A 21025-nucleotide genomic window follows, 5' to 3' on the forward strand; every position below is an offset into this window, starting at 1 on the left:
GGTAAGCGAAAAGCAAATGAGGTTAAGTTAGTCTCTTTTCTTTCCCCTTTTTGATCTGTTTGAGATTGTGTGACAAGCGAAATATGATATTATAATGTTCATTAATTTTGATGAAGAGAGGTGTGAGCCGGATACTCATACGTGTTGTGGAAAGACTCGAATTTTAGATTGTGTGGAATCTGTAGGATGTGATAGTTGTGGACAACTATTCCACACAATATGTATTCAGTTAAGTCAGGCTGACGTGACAAATATTAAAGAAAATGATGGTAGATGGATTTGTCAAAAGTGCTCAGCAATGAACAAGACTAGTGACAACCCCAGTGAAATTGACAGGGAACACACGGTAGTGTCACATAAATCGGTCCCTCAAATTGAAATAGCAGGAGGGCCGCTATTGGAAAGTCTGAAAGGTATAATAGGAAGTTTGGAAACAAAACTGGACAGAAAGTTGACTTCTGTTGAGGCTCAATTGTCGACTGTAAACTCTGAAATTAAGTCAGTAAAATCGCAGTTAATGCAAAATTTAAATCAAGTCAAGTTAGAACTTTCGGGTGAGATAGCTTCTGCAGTTAGCGATGTAAATAAAGTTAAGTCTGACTTAGAAATATTAGCAAATGATGTTGAGAAAAATCGAGAGTTAGTATCTCAAGAAATTAATTCCAAAATTGAGGATGTGAATAGTGACCTAGCAAAATTAAAACTTGAGATAGAGAATTGTCAAGAGAATTGTAATGTAAATTACAATCATGTAAAGGAACAACAAATTAAAGAGTATAGAGACCTGAAAGATGCAAATGAGAAAATAGCGAACAATGTAAAAATTTTAGAACGTGACACAGTAGCTGCGTTTAAACACAGTTTAGAAAAATGCCGTGAAACTAGGGAAAGTATTGAAAAGACAGTAAACGAAAGGTTTCTTATGGCAGAAACTAGATGCGAAGGTCTCATTACTGAAAATATTAATAAATTTGGGAAAAAGATAGAAAAGTTGTCACGTCGACTGGATAATCAGGAATCTAGGTGCGAGCGGTTAATCCGAGAGAACTCTCTTTCTCGTAAGGGTCGAAGGACACGGGTAGAAACTAATGCCACTCGTGATAAAGTAGGGGAACCAATTTCTGAAGGTCCTTTAGAAACATTATTAAAAGAGTTCGCGGTGACAGAGACGAATAAAGAGAATGCCAATAATGAGATAGAAGCCTCAAATGATTGCTCAACATCCGAATCCGACCAAGGGAAGGATACGGTTGATGAGCATAATATGCCGAGAAACTCAGAAAATTCCTCCGCGAATAGGCGAAAGAAATATATCCGGCGAAGATGTAAAAATCAAAGAGAAATTTATGCAAATCGGTGTGACCGGGTTAAACTGCATGATATTAATTTAGATTCTGGTACGGATATGTATGATAAATTAGGAATAGTTGATGTACCAGCAAAAACAACTCTTGAAGAGAGTGACGAATCTGATGATTCTCCACCACCTAGGCCAATTGGTGCGTATTTTCGGGAAATGCACAATTTTCCAAAATTTGATGGTAAAATGACTGCTTCGGGTAGAATATTCTTGGAGGATTTACTCCAAACCATGAGTATGTATCAATTAAGAGAAAAAGATCGAAGATACATTATAGCTAGGTGTCTGGAAGACTCTGCGAAATCCTGGTATCGTAGTATTTCGCACAAAATTAGAACTTTCCGGGATTTCGTCAACCTCTTCAGGAATCAGTATATATCTCCTCGGATGGAGAGGGCGCAGAAACGCCATCTCTATTCGATGAGATATGATAAATCTAAGTTTTCTTCTTTATCTGACTTTGCCTGGTCGATAATTGATTCATATCACTTGGTCGTAAGTTCACCTTCAGATTCGGAATTAAAGGACTTAATTCTTGATTGTTTACCTGCTGACGAGAAAAAAAATATTAAAATTGGGTTCTGTAAATTCTGTTCATGACTTAATGATGAGTGTTACGGTACGTCTTTTTCACTACCGGTAACATTAGATAAACTTCTATATTACAGTATTTTTGTACATTGTATCGGTAGGTTATTTTTTTTATTAGAATATGTATTACTTTTGATTATCCTATTATAAATCAGTACCGACAATATGACATTGATAGCTACATAACGTAAGTAATGTAGCATGACAACTCAGATTATGTGCTTTGCACTCACTATGTTTATATTATTAATACTACGGAATTATACTACGATAAAATGAGATACATTATTTATTATTTCGATTGTAGTCAATAATCATGAAATCGCTTTAAATCCAAAAGTTATTCGGCATTAATTCACGAAGAAATGTTATAGGTTATTTTTGTTTACATAATTTTAGGCCTAATGTTTGACCGGAATAAAGATAGAATTTATTGTTAATATTTATAGACGTTCAAATTATATTTAGCATAATTGCCATTATTATTATAAAAGTACGAACACCTTAATGTGTTTCATGTTAAGCTTACCTGTTCTGCGGTTTTGAAGCCTGACCTTGCACAAATTGTGCGTCTTTCCGAAATGTAAACAAATGTCTGCCATATTGTCTCAAAGTGGGAACAGCCACATTAAATACTCAATATAGAAGAAAAAGAATAATGGAATATGCGGAAATAAATAAATAAATTCTCTTTTCTTTTTGTTAGAACTGATTTCATAATTTACGAGCCGGAAAATTAAATAATAATATTTATTATAGTTAAATCTAGTGTTGTCAAGAGGGGGTGTGTATGGTGTACAGAAGATCATATATACAACATAACAGTGAATGAGCCCAAGAGCCCTTCTAAAATATAAAAGGAAAATGTGCATTTAAACAAAAGTTTTGGCTATAAAACCTATAAAAAGTTATAATTGAGACAACCTGGCACGTAATTAGGCAGAATAGGGCTCTTGGGAGATATTAATTGTGACGAGTAGTGTTTCGTTTGGAGACGGCCTATCTTTAACATGGCAATTCAAACAAAGGTTAATCAAAATAGAGGGAAGCCGTCCAAGATGTTTTCTCGGTGCTATTCAAGGTAATTTGGGAACAAGAAGGATGCTCAGGTAATATTGGCACCAACCAGATAATCAACCAGGTGGTAAATTTTAGTACTGTGTGAGCATCTCAGGATACAGGTTAGTGACTATATCCTCCATTTTGTTGACCTCTAGAAGTTTCATGAGAAATTCTCTTTAAACCCTTTGGAGTATTAGTGACTTTGGGGTATCAGTGACATTGTTTTGATGACTAAATTCAAAATTGTTAACCAGGGACAATAGTCATTTCTCCATTATGTATGCGATGATGATGAAGAGTTGTTAAGCGTATCGCTAAGTCACACAAGCTCAGACAATCTTTGAGGGGGAAGGAAATGAGTAATGACAAAATCTAATAGTCATGAACTTCGAGTATTATAATTAGCTGCTGCTATGAGACCAGATAGTGAAAGCTCTGCACATCGTCCTGATGTTGACATCTTAAAAGCATGTTATTTGATACATATATATTAATACTGTTGACGGTACTGATTCCATAGTCACTTTAAGTTAGGATTTTTTTTTCTTTCATGAGCGTTGTTATTGTGATACTGTTAACATATAAATTAAGAATTCCACAGACATTGAATTATGATGCATAATCAAAACCTCATTTGCATACTTTCGAGAAACTATTGAAAAAACAAATTTGTTATTCCTGATAGCGTAAATAGATGTTGAGGCAACTCCAGCGTGCAATTTATTTATGTGTCTGATTTCTTTTAATATTGTGTGAATTTCGTATGATGTGAATTTATATATATATATAATGTGCAAGTTATCCGCCCTCTTAAATATGAAATGTGGTTTCAATATCCGTACTAAATGAGGTAGAAGTAGGATAGCTATAGGTTAGGTTAGATTAGATTAGTTAGGTAGATTTCTTTCTTATTGTATGTTGTATTGCTTTAATATTAATGTTATGCACGGTCTTGCGGATAACTAAATGAATATTCTTAAATGAAATGAGATATAGATATCAAGCCTTTGCCCTCCGTAAAGGGAATGTATTCGGTATTTCAAATATGCTGAATTATAGGGAAAATAATAGTAACATTTTTTTTTTTTTTTTTTGTGTTATGTGTTTATTGATTGGAGATTATAGGTATGGGCACGCCTGGTGAGATATGGAGTTAACCTCAACTGTAAACTGTATACTATGGTTAGGGGTAACAAAGAGTTACCTTCCTTTTTCAATTTCTTAAAGTAATCTTGTTATCCGTTCTTGAAAATGACTCCTTAAGAGATAAAGGAGTATTGTTGTTATTTAAAGAATATGAAATTACAATAAAAGATATACAAATATTTAAATTTTTATTTGGTCAAATCGAAAACAGTACATATTTGTACATACAGTTGATTGATTAATATTGTCTTCAAGTTGAAGTACTATAAATAAGATTAATGATAGTCTTCATTTAAGTAAAGCTTAAAGGTTTCGATGCTGGGTGTCGCTTCAGCAAGATCTTGGAATTAATGACACAACATTTTTTTTTAATAGTCAGATGCAATAAACGTTCGTTAATTTTAGAAACAAAACTTGTCTGGTCAGAATTTGAGTTAATTCTTTTAAGCCATTGTGGTTGTTCTGTACTGCATTGGATTGGCGTGCGAATGGTGGTGAGGGCCACACTACTCTTCGGGCATCTGTTCAGTGGGGTATAGACGAACCAATAATTATGGCCTAAAAGGAAAACATCATGAATAGGATTTTTTTTCCTTTTCTTCAAAATTTATTTAAAATTTTGATTCGTACTAGATATAAATATAAAATAAAATATCTACATTAAATTAACATTATGGGAAAATTAAGCGTATCAGTTATTTACTAGAATTCAAAAATGCGAGGGTGAATTTAGCGAAGGGTCTTAATAATAGCTGACTAAAAACTGTGCTTCTTTCACATTCAATTAATTGATAAAAGACCACCAAGCCCCAAAGCAGAAAAACAGGCGACGGTGCGACAATAAACAGAAAGAGCATGCGAATTGCAGAAAGATTGGCTAACCTCTATACGAAAATTACTGTCTCAGAAAGATCGTCTAATAAATAAAAATTCCGGTTAAAAAAAGATTTTCTTCCCCGTAAGTAAAACACGATTTAGAACAATTCAGCGTTTGATAGTCATGATAATATACCGATAAACTAAAGAGGCGTGAAATATATGTGGGGATTTTTTGATTGGTTGCTTATTCAGTTATTACACACTCTTTTAAGCTTCCTGTATTTCTCCATAAATAAGAAGCCTATGAGTTAAAAAATAAATACAAACTGGTTTGCTTTTATGCACATGGAAATTTTGTTATAATTTTGTTACGTCACGACTAAAATAACTGCAAACAAAAAGTTTTTCGGTTTGTCGTAAGTCGTCGTAGAAAGTTGAAAACCGTTCTGCTTTGAGCCTACCAAGTAATTCAGGTTTAATAGAGCTAACATTCCTCCAAATGTAGTGAAGTTTCCATTTATGTTGACTAAAAGCTCATTCGTGGCTCTATGGTTAGCATAAACGTCTTTTGCGCGGAGACCAGTATTCATAAAGGCCCGATGGAAGTTTATGTAGTTCGAATCCCACATGCTCTGTAGGCCCTCGTCGCATATAGCCTTGCCGCTGAAAGGGACGTTGAGCTCCTAATCAACCAACCATTTGTGTTGTTTGTTACCAATCATTTTTCTGTTTGTTTTAGAATGATGATGCTCCTGTAAGTTTAATGGAAATCCGGTTTCATATTCCACCTAGTGAGCTGGCAGGCGATATGGATCCTGTAGATGCGTTCCATCAACAGGTAGGTTTTCTATACCTTTTTCTTTCAGTTGGTTACATTATGTTCACGTATATTAAATGTATATTGATGCACTACTTTGTTTTTGACAATTGTCTTCTAGTTTGAAATTTGTACAAGTTCATGTTATAATACAATAACTAACTTGTATTATAATGCTATATTATTTAGCAAAATAGGATGATTTCAAGAGACGTCTCTGTTCTCTTTGTCGGTCACTCGATGCAAAATGGACGTAAAAGAGCAATGAAATTACATAACCCACATATTTATTGACCCATAACTAACTGTATATAAAACATAATATGATATGAAGAATAGTGTGTATAGTAGTAAATTCTGTGTGTTGTGTACTGTGAAGTTATGTGTGAAAGTTGATTTACTTCTGTTTCGGTTATTTTTATGAAGTTACTGTGATTTTTTCTGTACACGTAAGTTAGAACAGTGTGTTAGTAGCTAACTATTTTCTATGTCATGCTTGTTTTTGTACACTTAAGTATATGAGTTACGCGATCTCATTAACCTTCGTACATTGTGTGACTGAGGAGCAGGAGTAGGGCTGGAAATCGTATCACTGCAGCTGACGGTTTCTTAATTTCTTTCAGCCTATTCTTATTACTTACTCTGTTGACGTTAATCATACTTAGCAATTGTTTTTCTCGTTTTGCTCAAAAGCGTATTTGTATGGGGAATGTGGAAATTGGCAAGAATTGCAAGACTTGTTCTGCTCAATGTTAAGTGTGCTTAGATTATGTTCTTTTGTAAAATGCTTTTAGTTTGTGTTTTTAAAATTTTATGTGAGTACTAAGGACAGTTTTAGGTGTCCAGCCAGCTTTTTAATTAAATAACTTACGCTAGTGTTAGAAAAGTCCTAATAAGAATTCGAGTTCTTAAAGTGGCCGATGAAGAGTCAGAGCGTTCCTTGAAGTATTTCACCTTATTACTATTTAAAAGGTGGTAGTATTGATCTACCTTGTTTATTGCGTCTTTAATAAGAGTTTTTCTGAACGGTTTCAGTCACTAATACTGTCTACGACCTTTCTCAACAGGTGAAGTCAAATGAAGATCAAATCATTTTATGAAAACAGGTCACTCCTTAGATGCAAGAGTTTTAAGATTGAAAATTAAACTGCTTTTCCACCTAAGAAACAAAATACTTTTCATGAAGTGATTCAATCTTTATGTGCGCTAACGCTCTCGCCTTCAGTGTGAGCGGTCCCGGGTCCTATTCCCGGTGGGGGCGCTCGGTCGAAAAAGTATAAAAAGCTTCTTTCGGCCAGCCATACTAAATGAGGTTTTCCTCATTCACACTAGGCAAATGCCGGGGTGGTACCTAACTTGTAGATCCGAGGCCGCTTCCTTCCCTTTCCTCGGATAGTATGTTCGCCGAGGGATGTCACTCCTCGTACGTGATGGGCTAATTGGCCATAGATGTTGAGAGTTCAGAAATGTAAAATCCTCAATCTTCATGTGAGTGACAAACCGTTCAGGTAAACTCGAGAAGACGAAATAAACAAGATAGATCCGTACTATCAGTCTATAAATATTGTTAAAATTGCATCACTTACTTTTGTTAAATAAATATTCGCCTTATAAAATACTAGGACTAATACAGGTTAGTTATTATTAAGAAAAATGTGTTCAGACACTTTGTTTGCTTTGTAGTAAGCTCAGTCGTTCTTGTATTTTGTTTTTGTTTTCTTATAAAGAATATGTATATTTAACCAGATTGTTTTGTGATTTATTGTTTATTTCAGTTTTAAGCTATTAATATTTTTACTGTTATTACTTAATTATCCCAAGAATTAAAGATGCGTCTGCTTTACTTTCAGGTTATGAATAAAGCTAGTGTTATTAGTGCAACAGGTGATGCTATTGCTATTTTCAGGGAAATACAGTGTCTCACACCTCGGTACGTATATTAGTTTCTTAATGTATTATGCATTCATTTTAAAATTTTGCTAATCTTAAAATACATAAAGAGTGAAAAATGCGTGACTGGATCGGAAATCAAAGCTGGGTCCTCAATTAGACGTGCCGATGTGTTAACCGTTACGCTACCCAATTCACTTCTTGAACAGCCGATTATGTTATCACTCGTGAAGTCGGTTCTCAAATGTAGTTCGATTCATGTTGTCTTGAGTAAAGAGAAGAGGGCATTTTTTTTACTTTTAAGAAAATAAATAATTTTTAAATTACGAAATTGTTGTGATATAAGATTGATTATTTCATCGATTTGTAAGATTACCAGTCTTAGAGAAAAAATTGTGAGGATTTTTAATACGTTCTTCGTACTGTTGAGATGTAAAAATTTTCTCGTAATTTACTCAGTAGTTAATATTGTTATAGAAAGTATTTTGTGTTTATTGGAATTATAATATTCTTGAACGTACGCGCTTTGAAAATCATTTACGCGTTAACTTCTTACCCCAATACGTAATGATAATGAAATTATTGTCTGAAATAATAAATATTACAGATTAAGGTGAGGAAACTTATTAGTTAATTATTGTTCATTATTGAATTACACTTCAATTGATCTCTTTCAGCTACAAAGCGTTGTTTATTTCTCAACATTTGTAGGTCAGATTTGAGATACTTACTAATGGTGAAATTTCTGTATAACATTAAAGATCATATTATTTTTGTTTTCTAGATAACATTAAATATTTTTGTTTTATATGTTTTGTGATGTAATCTTACGTATGTTCTTTCAGAGGTCGATACGATATCAAGTTGTTCCAGTCGTTTTTCCAATTACACGGTAAAACTTTCGATTATAAGATTCCGATGTCAACTGTTCTCCGTCTGTTTCTCTTGCCACACAAAGATGGAAGACAAATGTTCTTTGTTGTAAGTATCTCTTTCTTCTTCAGATTATTATTATTATTATTAGTTCATAATGAAAGACATCTGATATCTTACATCCCTCCCCATCTTTTTTCCTCGATGTGTGATTTGTCTTTAAAAATGTTACTTACATAAATATTTAAGATATATGCTACAGAATAATTCAACAATTACACGCTAAGAAAGTGAGTACAAATTGGAAAAGGGAGAGGTAGGAAGAAAGAAGAAATTAAAGAATAGAGAAAAACCTTGGATGCTCTTAAGGGGTGCTATGATGAAATGCAGGGTCACACAATAGTATTACCAGGCTATAAGTAGATAGAATTTAAGGTGAGGAACAGAAAGTGGTTCGTGCTTGGAGAATCTTTTGCACCAACTATACATATATATGTTTAAGTACCACGAATGTTTTTTTTTTTTATTATTATTATTATTTACCTTAGGAATTCTGTTCGAATTATTAATTTCCTGGCATGATTTCGGCAACCAGTCCTGTTGCCCATCGACTGCCTAACACTGATTGAAGAACGTAGGCTTCATAAAGACTGCTTCTTTAATTATTGGTGATCATTTAGGTTCAAATTTCTATGACAAGTCACATTTTTATATTGGCATATTTTTAACTGTCTATTTTTACACTGAGCATTCCGATATTTTGAGAGTACCGATATTTTTCGACATTCGTTCGAGGCTTTTTTGTTTGGAAACCTGACATCACTGCGTATAATATCAATATATCTAAAGTCAGATGTTTTAGTTTTGTGAAGTGGAATGATTTTAGGTTACATTTTATCATTCTTGGAGCACCTCCGGTGCTTGGGGTCCCTGGTTCGATCCCAGCTCGAGCCGTGTGGACTTTGTGGTGGACAAACACCGTGCTCGTGGGTTTTCTCAGGGTTCTCCCGTTTCCTCCCACTTTCTTCATTCCACCATTTCATTCATTTCTCATAATCACCTTCTCCTTTAGCCTAACCGGCATAACCGTGGGACGTAAAACTCAAATATTTCATTTCATTTCATTCTTGGAGCATAACTTAATTGAATTATTTCCAAAGTTTTTATGTAAAAAATTCGAACCCTAGCAATCACCTACACGCACTAACTCATAACTTTGAAATTATATTAAACATAGGTTAAAGAATCTTGGATGCAACTATGTACATCATTTTATTTATGTATAGCTGTTACCTCCAAATTTTGACCTTATATGTTAGATGGTCACCAATACTTAAAAAAAAAAGAGAGAAATATATATATTGTTGATATTAGGATTATTGTTTTCTGTGAAAAGACTTAAGTTAAATAATCTTCATGAAGTATACATTCTTCAATTAGTGTGTGGCAGTCGATGGCAACAGGATTGGTTTTCAAAATCATACGAAAAAAGTAGTTATCTTATTAGAATTATCAGGACACACAAAAAAGTTAGTTGTTGGTAATTTTAACAAAAATGTGCTATATTTTATCTGTAATGAATATATATATATATATATATATATATATATATATATATATATATACTGTATATGAGATCTTACCTTATTGCTGAGTTGATTTTAAGTTTGTCACTTTCTGCAGCGAGGCTATATGAGACGTGAACCTACCAGAGATGGTCATTTTTCCTCACCCTCACCCTCAATTGACGCCCCTCACCCTCCATTGACGCCCTTCCCTCACCCTCTCTCACACTCATCCTGCATTTTCGCCCTCCCCTCACCCTCCCTCACACTCACCCTGCATTGACGCCCTCACACTCAAACTCAATTACTTTATCGCCCTCACCCTCAACTACTAAAATGAGGGTGAGGGCGGCCCTCATGAGGGCAAAATGAGGGAGGATGACCATCTCTGGACGTATATAGCCAAAAGCAGGAAATATCTTTTTATTTGATAATTAAATATAAAGTTATTTATTGCGGCTTGCAGCTTTGTACTTTTCTTATATATATTTTTCTCTTACTTAGAAGAAATAAAGCTTTTTCTTAGTTACAATTTCAGAATGAATGAATATTTATTAGTTTGTCTTCTGAACGAATATATGAAGAAAAAAAAACTTTATTTCCTGAGAACTTCTAGTACAGTGAAACCTGTCTATGTTGGCCACCATCGGTTCCATTGAAAAGTGACCAACTTAGACAGGTGGCAAACTTACAGAAAATATGTGTGATTGGTGCATTTTAAGAATAGGATTTCTAGTATTACTTGATTATAAAATTTTAATAATCAATGACACTTCAGCTACTTTTAAATAATGTATATAGAATAATCATAACAATATACATTATTAGAAAAAATACTACAGTATGTTTAATACACACAATTCATTCAACTTTCTACGTTTTGAGTCTATTATGAATTCATGGATTCAACACATCCCCTTCCACTGAACACACACACACCGAAATCGGATTCGCTCGTTTGCTGTCTGTAGAGTAAGAAACTTTCATCTGAACTGTTTAAACAGTGACAAATATTTTCTGTAGATACCTTTCGAAAAATAGGAAATCAGTTAATAAATTTATTTATAATGGTTCATTCTCGAGGTGTTTCTTTTATTCTTTTTGGCACATATGCACATTCTAATTTTGTAGTTAACTACCTCTTGTTAATGAGCTACAAGTGTTCCCCTCAGAGCAAAAGGCTTTTTCAGAAAATCTTAAATTAATTCATATCTCAAAGCCTCCGCTACATTTCGACAAGCCGTCAGGTGCCAATAGTTGACAATTGAGATGGTTAGCTTTAACCTTGAGAATTTTCCGGAATTACTAAAGCTTCCCACTGTTCAAAGGAGTCGATATAGCTAATGGTTTTACCAAAACAGACAGACAACCATTTCCTAAATACCTGTACGTGCTTTTTCTTATTCACATCTTCCTTCAACACCCCTTTATCACCACTCACAAATACAGAACATCTGCCTCTCATATTGGAATACGAAAGAGTTAAGAAACAATGTATAGCGTGGCTAAGATACGCAGGGAAATTTATCATTATCATCATAGGGTAATATTGCTTCAAAGTGGCCAACTTCCAAGATAGACAGGTGGCCAACTTACAGAGTAATAAATAACGAATGTCTTATGGGAAAATGCAGGTTCAAGACGAACCAGGCCAAGATAAGCAGGTGGCCAAGTTGACAGGTTTTACCGTATTTTTAATGGATTACTTTCGTTAAACTTTGAAATTTTCGATAGCCAAAAACTTGCAGTAGATATTTTTATATATTTCGTAATTATTATTTCTATAAAGTGAAAATATATAAATATAGAAAAGTACTAAAGTTATGAGAAACATTATGTCTTCGCGCATGAAAAGCATATGAAACTGATGGAATATTTATATGACGATTTTCTGTGAACGACGATTAATTCTAAGATAAAAACTACATTACATTTTCTAACATATTTTCCAGAAATGAAGAATTGCAAGATAATTAATTTTATGAACCCTTACCCTCACCCTCATTTAACGCCCTTACACTCACCCTCAACTGACACCCTCACCCTCCCTCACACTCACCCTCAACTGACACCATCACCCTCCCTCACACTCACCCTCAACTGACACCATCACCCTCCCTCACACTCACCCTCCATTGACGCCCTCACACTTACCCTCCATTGACGCCCTCACACTCACCCTCTCTCACACTCCCGCCCTCACACTCACCCTCAATTACTTTATCGCCCTCACCCTCAACTACTAAAATGAGGGTGAGGTGAGGGTGGCCCTCATGAGGGCAAAATGAGGGAGGATGACCATCTCTGGAACCTACTGATTAACGTGCAATTCGAACCACATGAGCTCCCGCCGGAAATCGAACCCGGGTCTCACGCCAAAGGCGTATACTCTAACCGCTTACCTTATTGTATCATTGCCCTTATTTTGTTCTAAGACAGCTTCGATGTACACTTCTATCAATCGGCAATTTTTCGTGTGAATTCCGGTTGGTGTCCTGAATGCAAAAATGGTTCTCTGTATTCAGAACTAGTAAACCATTCACTTCGTTTCAATTTACATTTGAAAAACACCTCACTTGTGTATGTATACGTGATGGATGGTTACACTAAATATAATATAATAAAATATAACACGTCATCATGCTATTTACACAGTTTCGCTTAAAACTAGCTGAGATTCATATTTATGCGCACCAAAAGTCATCATTCTCAGGTCTGATGTTAGACAGGCAGTTTAAGTGGACACCCAGTTCTTGGAATTTTAGATGTGGCGTTTTTCATATCACTGATTGCTTTGGAATAATTCTTACTTGTGAATATTATATATTAAATTAAATTAACTAATAAATAGAATTACCTAGTCTTTTATGTAAAGTTCTTGTAAAATTCTTATTTGTTTACAAATCTTTGCTCTGATTACTTACTATTAATGAAATCGTTTATTTTACAATCCCATTGTTTCTCTAGTTTTCCTTCAACCTAAACTCAACCTCAAATCCAATGAAATACGATTCATGAAAGTTTCCTTCAGGTAACGTAGTAGATTTGTGCATAACATGTTCGTATATCCTTGATTCTGTGTTGTTACGCTGGTTGTTTTGATAATCCAGATACTTTTGCGTCTCGTCTTTTACATTCCTAATGTGTTCCTTAATCCTTATCTTAATATCTCGCTTAGTCATAGGTATATTAATTTTATCGAGTTCGCAACAGACTGTAAACTTTGTATTTGTTAGCATGAGTCGATTTGCAATAAATGAAATAGTAGCAAATTTAGTTTTCTGTACCATTTCGTAGTGAATTTTTTATTGCACCTAATAGTCATCTCAAGAAAATTCATACTATTCTTACTTTCTGGCCCTGAAATGAATTAAATATTCAGATGAAGTTTATTGACATTATCGTGATATATTTTGTAGTCGACTGTAGAATGTATTATCGTTTAATATGCTTTATTTTAAGAAATAGTTAATATTTATATGCAACCTCTTTCTTTTAAGGTGAGTTTAGATCCACCTATAAAGCAAGGCCAGACCAGATATCATTACTTAGTATTTTTGTTTGGACAAGAGGAGGAGACTTCTATTGAGCTGCCAATGACAGAGTAAGTTTGTAATTCGTATATTTTGCAGCAAGTTGTAGTTCACGCTGATTCTGAGTCATGCGTCAGAAAAGAAAGAAAGAAAAAAACAAAGTGTTGGATATAGGCCGATCAAGTCACCACATATCTGTTATGCGTAATGTTTGAAGGGCAGGAAGCTGTAGAGTGATCATCAATAAGATCAATGCTTATTTTTAATCTATAAATATGTATCCTATAGCATCCATTAGTAGGTAAACTGTAAGGAAATCATCAGGTGAGTACCATGTGCTCAGCACATAGATTTCTAGTGTTGTTCTATATTAAGTAACATTCAAGACTAGGGATGAGCTCCTAATTTAAATATATTCTCAGTTGTGATCTTGCGCAAAAGATATAATTTCATACTCACGTTAGCCTCCTCCACCGATTATTGTACAGTATTTGAACACACAAATAGAACTGCAAAAATAGACATAATTATGGTTGACTGTCATTGTAACTAAAGACTAACAAAACATTTCTATATTTAATGAGCATCGAAGGTAGGACTAGGGGCATCAAGGATAGGCAAGGATACAAAACTGACAGCAACTGTTTAATAATGTGGAGAAATAGAATTGGGAGGACCAGGAGAGATGTAGTTCATTCCGATGTTCATGAAATTACTACGCTCAATAGCTCTACCAGTGAATTGGCAATTTGCCATTTTGGAAAATTGCGTTATTGACTGGAAATAATATCTGGATCATAGGATGTAAGTGGTTACTTACTATAACTACTGGCAGTAAAGTTCAATGAGTGTAATCAAAAGACCCGTGGAATACCAGAAAACTAGGATCCACAGCATCATAGAATAGCCGCTGTGCTTCATGGTAAGGAGGAGACAGTTCGGAGCATAGGCTTCTTTGGCTGTGTGCCATACATAAATACAGCCTATTGTTTGAAATATGATCAAAGAGGACCATATTACGCGTTTGCAGTCATCAGCGATTCACTTCGTAAGTTCTCGGCATCATCATCATCGCGCGGCTTTGCCAGTGATCAGGATTGTAAAATCTGCAACTTCAATGCGGATGTTCAGGTTGTGCAACTCGCGTCGGAATGTGATTGTTACAAGAGGCTATTCCAGATGCTAATTGAGTTGCACAAGTCACTTTTGTTCGTTCGCTCTACGGTCCTTCGTTTTCAGTGCTTGTAAATTCCTGGCACTGAGGTTTCTCTTCCGTTAACTGTTACTCTTAACCGATGTCGTTTCGTCATGAGTTCTGTTGGCCATCATCTTGGACACAGTTTCTCGCAACACACCTAACACACTGGCCATTTAGATACGCTTGCTCTAAGTAACCGCGCACACAAAATTAGCCCTCTTTAAAGCTCAGAGGAGTCGGGATTATTGCTGGTGGCGTTCTGTAATCCAGCTTTTTTCAAGGTGTGGTGGGTCATTTAATAAACACCTGGATTTCCATGATTGTTCGGAACATGTGAGAGGCATGGAGGGTGATGGAAATAGTTGTCTTGATATCGGTTGATCTGCGTATAAATGTTTTGTATAAAGTGCTCAGGGATATATTCTAACTTCACAGCGATTATAAATATTCAGTAAAGTTGTACCATAGATACACACACGTAAATCTCTATGATAGTGCAAGAACTTAAGAAAATAATTAGGAAAATTTAATTTTCGATAATAGCAGTATTTTTTTTCTTCATATTTTCTGTTTACACCAATACTGAAAGATGTGAGAATAACACGATTATGTACTTCATGCATCTTATCAAAGTTGTACTGGAATGTCTTCGATCAAAACTTCTGGAGTTGTACTCTCTGTTCAATTTGCAAACTATTAATTTTTTATAGTTTGGACGGATATGTGTTCTTCAGCACGGATGAGAATGTGATTAGAAAAGAATACACACTGCGACAGAGATAAAAATTGCGAATTCTCACATATAGAAACCTGAGACTGTAAATACTACAGAAAAAAATCACATAATCAATGAACAAACGTGAAAAGAGCTTACATGATGAAGACGGCATTTCGGTAGGAGGTAGAAAGATTAGATGTATAAAATTTGCAGACGATATGGCGCTTGTTGCAAAATCTGAGAAGAAAATCAATAGGATGTTACATGAGGAAGGGCTTTGAAGAATATGGGATGAAAATAAAGATTAGAAAGACAAAAGCCATGGTGACTGGAACGAAGCGGTCTGTGTCAAATATAAAAGTGGGAGGGGAGAAAATAGAACAAGTGAATAGTTCCCGATATCTGGATAGTATTCTTAGTAATGACATGAAGAAGTGCGAATGTTAAATAAAAGCAAGGATAGTAATAATGAAAGACGCCTTTAGGAAGAGGAAAAGGCTGTTTTGTGGGAGCTTGAATAAATAGCTGAGAGAAAGACATAAGATGCTTCGTGTGGAGTGTTGTACTGTATGGGGCAGAAAACACGGACATTACGTAAAAGTGATGAAAACCAACTGAAAGCCGTCGAAATGTGGGTGTGAAGAAGAATGGAAAGAATTAGTTGGGTCAAGCGGAAGACGAATTAGAGGGTGTTAGAAATGGTGGGGAAGAAATGAACACTCTTAGGTATTATTGAGAAGAGAAAGAGAAACTGGTCGGGACATTGCCTGAGAAGAAACTGTATCATGAGGGACGTGCTAGAGGGTATGGTGACAGGAAAGAGAGGGAGACAGCGAAGGAAGCTACAATTAATGGACGATATAAAAACAGGAAGATCATACGTGAAGACGAAGAGATTAGCGGAAAACCGTGGAGCATGGAAGCTTCTCAGCTGCGCCAAGGGACCTGCCAATAATGGCAGAACACCTATGATAATGATAATGAATGAAAGAAATATGTTACTATTTATTACAAGATGACTAATAATGATAGTATGTTTTGTGGTAGAAATAGTTCATAATAATGTACTAAAATGAGATAAGCTAACTCAGAACTTATTATGATACTTTCATACTCTAAAAGCGAATAAATCGTTCCTTTTGTAATAGTATTCATAGTTATTAAAGTTTATTTGTATTAATTCGTCTACCTCTATGATTACAGTTAATTTTCTTGTTTCTTCTTTCGATTATTGTTATTATTTAATCTTGGATTTTTTTTAAGGGAAGAGCTGCAAGAAAAGTACGAAGGAAAGTTAACAAAAGAATTGAATGGTCCAACGTATGAAGTTTTGAGTAAAGTTATGAAAGCATTGGTTAATAGGAAGATTACTGTGCCTGGTGGGTTTGTCGGGTAAGTTATATTTAATTAGAACCAAAGATTTATCTGTAGTTCGTTTTATATGCTGTTTCCATTGTAGATATGATTCAATTCTAATGCAAAATTCGTTGATTGATTGGTTTCAGTTTAATGTGCCTTTTCAACGCGTAGCTATACGAAACGAGACCGATTACTTAGAGTGGTATCCGAACGACTAGACGAGTTTGTATCTGAGACAAACATTCCCAGCTGTGGACTGCACGCACGGAAGATACAAGGTGCTTAATGGTAGACTCATCTTATAGTCCTTAATTCTTGTTCCAATAATAACGATAGAACAACTGAAATCAACTTTTGTGTCGTTCAAAATAAACAGTATTGAAACAAATACTAATGTCAAAAAATGATACATTTTCTTTCATTCTGTTTCAAACAAATTACCAAAAGTATTCAGAAAATATCATCTTAGTATGTCATTAGTTCCCCTCAAAGAGCATTGAAAAAACCTAAACAAGTTATTTATCAGTCCACTTGAGTCGGCAGATATCTATGAAATCTTACATGCGTGTTAAAACACTTATATAAGCAACAAACAAACACACACACACACACAAAAAAAAAAAAAAAAAAAAAGAAAAGAAAAGAAAAGAAAAAAACTGAAACAACATATTTGAGATGCCAAATATAACTATGCTGCAACATCGAGTCTTTCAAAACATCTGTAAGACCCAAAACACAAGATCGGTAAAGTCATGTTGATTTTTAAAAATGTTCATGCTACATAGAAAAACAAGAATACAAGACTTTTTTTTCTCCCCCTCTCTTTCTCTCTCATAACGAGGTGATCAAAATTTAATTTGGATATGAGTGCTTTGAACAAAAGTTGAAATAACATTTTTAACATTTTTACCATCGTCACCAACCACTGAAAAGAAAGAAAAAGATTTAAGGTGTATTTTCTATGGAGTAGCTAGATATTATTTATGAGTGTAAGCTTTCAATTAAAATACATTCTCCTTCCGTATACCAAATACCGTTCCTTACATAAATTTTGATAACGCTGTCAGCGAAAATTCGACATTTAATATATTTTTTAAACTATCTATTACAATTTGGAGGAACAAAAGTTAGTATCTTTGAGTTTATTGGTATTGTCATTTTCAGTTTTGTTTTACCACTGTATTATACAACTATTGAGTCCTATACCATTTTGGTTTTCTAGTTATTCATAATGACAAAGTATTCTCTTTTCTCTGCAGCTTGGAGATGTTATTGGTTTGATTGTATAGATTTATTCTTCAAATTTATCTAAATATTCCATCCTTGATTAAAATTAAACTTTGTTATATATATATATATATATATATATATATATAATTTTAAGTAACAGTTATACTTTGTATATTAATTAAATTAATTATGAAAACCAAGAAACATTCAAATGTACTGGAAGAAGAAATCAATAAAAGTCAAACTATTAGAATTCTGTTTATTTCAAAGAATATTTCCCCAGTATGGCATAAATGTTTAAGTTTTGTGAATAACTACTTGTCTCATAGAAGCTTTAAACGCTTTTTCAGTAACTACATTTGTATCCGTATATCCTCTCTTGTCTACACACACATCCCGAATGTGTGTGTGTGTGTGTACATTTATGTCTATGAGAAAGTAAGGTTTTGCCTATGAGAAATGTATGCATGGTATGTCTTGCAATAGTCGAAGGATTAGCGATCGAGGCTGGGAAGCACAAACAAGTTTCGCCTTGTATATTTCTCATTAATTCATTATTCGTTTCTTTTGATTACTTATTTCCTAATAATTTCCTCAACTATTTACTTCCTAATGCTTTCCTCAGCCTTTAGTTATATTTTTAAAGGAATAACCTGAAATTGAGGTTTCCTGTTTTGTAATCACATATTTTCGTTTTCATTGTAAGAACAAACGCAGTAACGTGGTCAGTAAAGTGTATATTTACTAATTGGACGGCCTAGTTTCTATCCCGGTGGGGGCGAGATTTATTCTTCCGACTTACCTACGTCCATATATGGCTTAGGGATTAACCTTGTCTCAAGTCAAATAAGTACATACGAAAAGGTAGCTGGACTATGGGCTGGCCATATCGCTATCGTTATGTGCCGAGTGGGTCATATTGACTTATCCCAAAAACCTCATTATGAAAAAGTTATTAACTATGTATTTTTGCTTTTAAATTTAATGTTTAAAATTTATTTTTTTCACTTTAGTATTGCTTGTTTTCTAAACATTGTTGTTGTATAAAGTAATTAGTATTTCAATGTTGGGCTCTGACCGATAAATCTCTCCTATTAATTGCAAAACAATATCCGCTGCTCAGTAGATTGTTAAGTGAGCATATTATGCTTTTTTATTTAGATAAGTAATATTATTGTTATTTCTCTCTTCTAGACATACAGGGACTCCGGCTGTGGGTTGTTCGTATAAGGCTGCTGCAGGTTACATGTATCCACTAGAAAGAGGTTTTATTTATGTGCATAAACCACCTGTTCACCTTAGGTTTGAAGAAATATCTAGTGTTAATTTTGCACGAAGTGGAGGAAGTACGAGGTAAGTCGAAGTAAGATTAAAGAAAGATCAAAGAATAGTTGAACGCATTCAAAAATATCTAGTGATCTTCACGATTTGAGAACTTAAAATTAGTGATTTTTTTTACTATATGTAATAAATGTTTCCGATAGTTTAAGTAGTCATTATAACAATGATTTGTTATTTGACTTCATCATTTTCAGACAGTGGCATTATAATCAGTCTTATTTTGTACTTCAATGAATAAAGAAAGTAGAAATAATTCGATTAAAATGCTTGGGATCCGAAAAAAATGTTCTAGTTCAATTTTAGACAGTTATTTCCACAGTAATAGAAATTAATCTTTTCATTTCCACAGTAATAGAAATTAAATCTTTTTATTTCCACAGTAATAGAAATTAATCTTTTAATTATTTTAGGTCGTTTGACTTTGAAGTAGAGACCAAATCAGGAGTGGTTCACACATTCAGCAGTATTGAAAAAGAAGAATATGCAAAACTATTTGATTTCATCACAGCTAAAAAGCTGCGAGTAAAGAACAGAGGAAAAGCGGTAAGTTTGAAGCAATTCCTGTGATTTTAGAGAACTTATAAACACATGAAGCAACTTGATTATGCTTCAAGGAGCGTGTGTGATTTTCTGTTGAACTTTATGTAATGACTTCCAATTCTAGTTTTTCGTGGATTTTTCTTTTTTGTTCAATAAGTTTGAAATTAATCTATTCTAAGGAGTCATTTGGAAACGAATAGCAATGAAATATACTTGAACATTGTTGTTTTGCAGTAGCGATTTCTATTTGTAGCTTTCTGTCTAGTTTATTTATTGTAGACAACATTGGGTTGATGCGTTGAAGAGTTCAGATTTAGTAGCTTACAAAATTTAAAACAAGCGCGATACTCCATCAATATGTTAGACACTGTCATCTTGTACAGTTCATTCATTACGTCTTCATAAACCTTCTTTCGTATTACAATAGCTATTTATTGTTGTCCTGCTGACAGTTATTTGCACTTTATATTAGTTATATAATAATTCTTTTTACTACTCTTGCGGGGCTTCTTTACAAAGCAGGTAATCATATTTACCTAACAACGAACTTTCATCTTTCTTTATACAACAAAATTACTTGCCACTGCAAAACGTACCTATGCTATCCAAACCTACAAAGGGTGTTCTCGAAGAGTTCGCATTTCTGCCACCATATTCATGTCCATTTATATCCACCTAGCTTGAGAAGTAAATCCACGGGATATTGAAAACTATATTTTTTTTTCTTTTTATTTTGATTAATCATTACAAATAATACAATTTCTTTTCTCGACAGGATAAACCAAGCTACAACGATGACTTTGGTGATTCTGATGCCGAAGATGAACCAGATGCTTACTTGGAGCGAGTAAAGGCAGAGGCCAAAGAACGAGAAGAAGACGAGGATGCTGGAGAATCAGATGATGAATCCACCGACGAAGACTTCAAACCGAATGAAGAGCAGAGCGATGTGGCAGAAGAGTAAGTATTTTTGTTTCGTTCAT

General features: G+C 34.2%; 1 protein-coding gene across 1 annotated transcript in view; it reads left to right on the forward strand.

Moving 5' to 3' along the window:
• Window positions 1-21025, forward strand: part of Ssrp (structure specific recognition protein) — a 55703-nt gene that overhangs the window by 19991 nt on the left and 14687 nt on the right. Inside the window, exons 4-11 of the mRNA XM_081771231.1 lie at window positions 5718-5816; window positions 7646-7725; window positions 8531-8666; window positions 13624-13727; window positions 16836-16964; window positions 19356-19514; window positions 19913-20045; window positions 20818-21002. Coding sequence (XP_081627357.1) covers window positions 5718-5816; window positions 7646-7725; window positions 8531-8666; window positions 13624-13727; window positions 16836-16964; window positions 19356-19514; window positions 19913-20045; window positions 20818-21002 — 1025 coding nt within the window. The remainder of the gene's footprint in view (window positions 1-5717; window positions 5817-7645; window positions 7726-8530; window positions 8667-13623; window positions 13728-16835; window positions 16965-19355; window positions 19515-19912; window positions 20046-20817; window positions 21003-21025) is intronic.

Source organism: Thermobia domestica, chromosome 9 (assembly GCF_964235325.1).
Source record: "Thermobia domestica chromosome 9, izTheDome1.hap1.1, whole genome shotgun sequence".
NCBI classification, from domain to species: Eukaryota; Metazoa; Arthropoda; class Insecta; order Zygentoma; family Lepismatidae; genus Thermobia; species Thermobia domestica.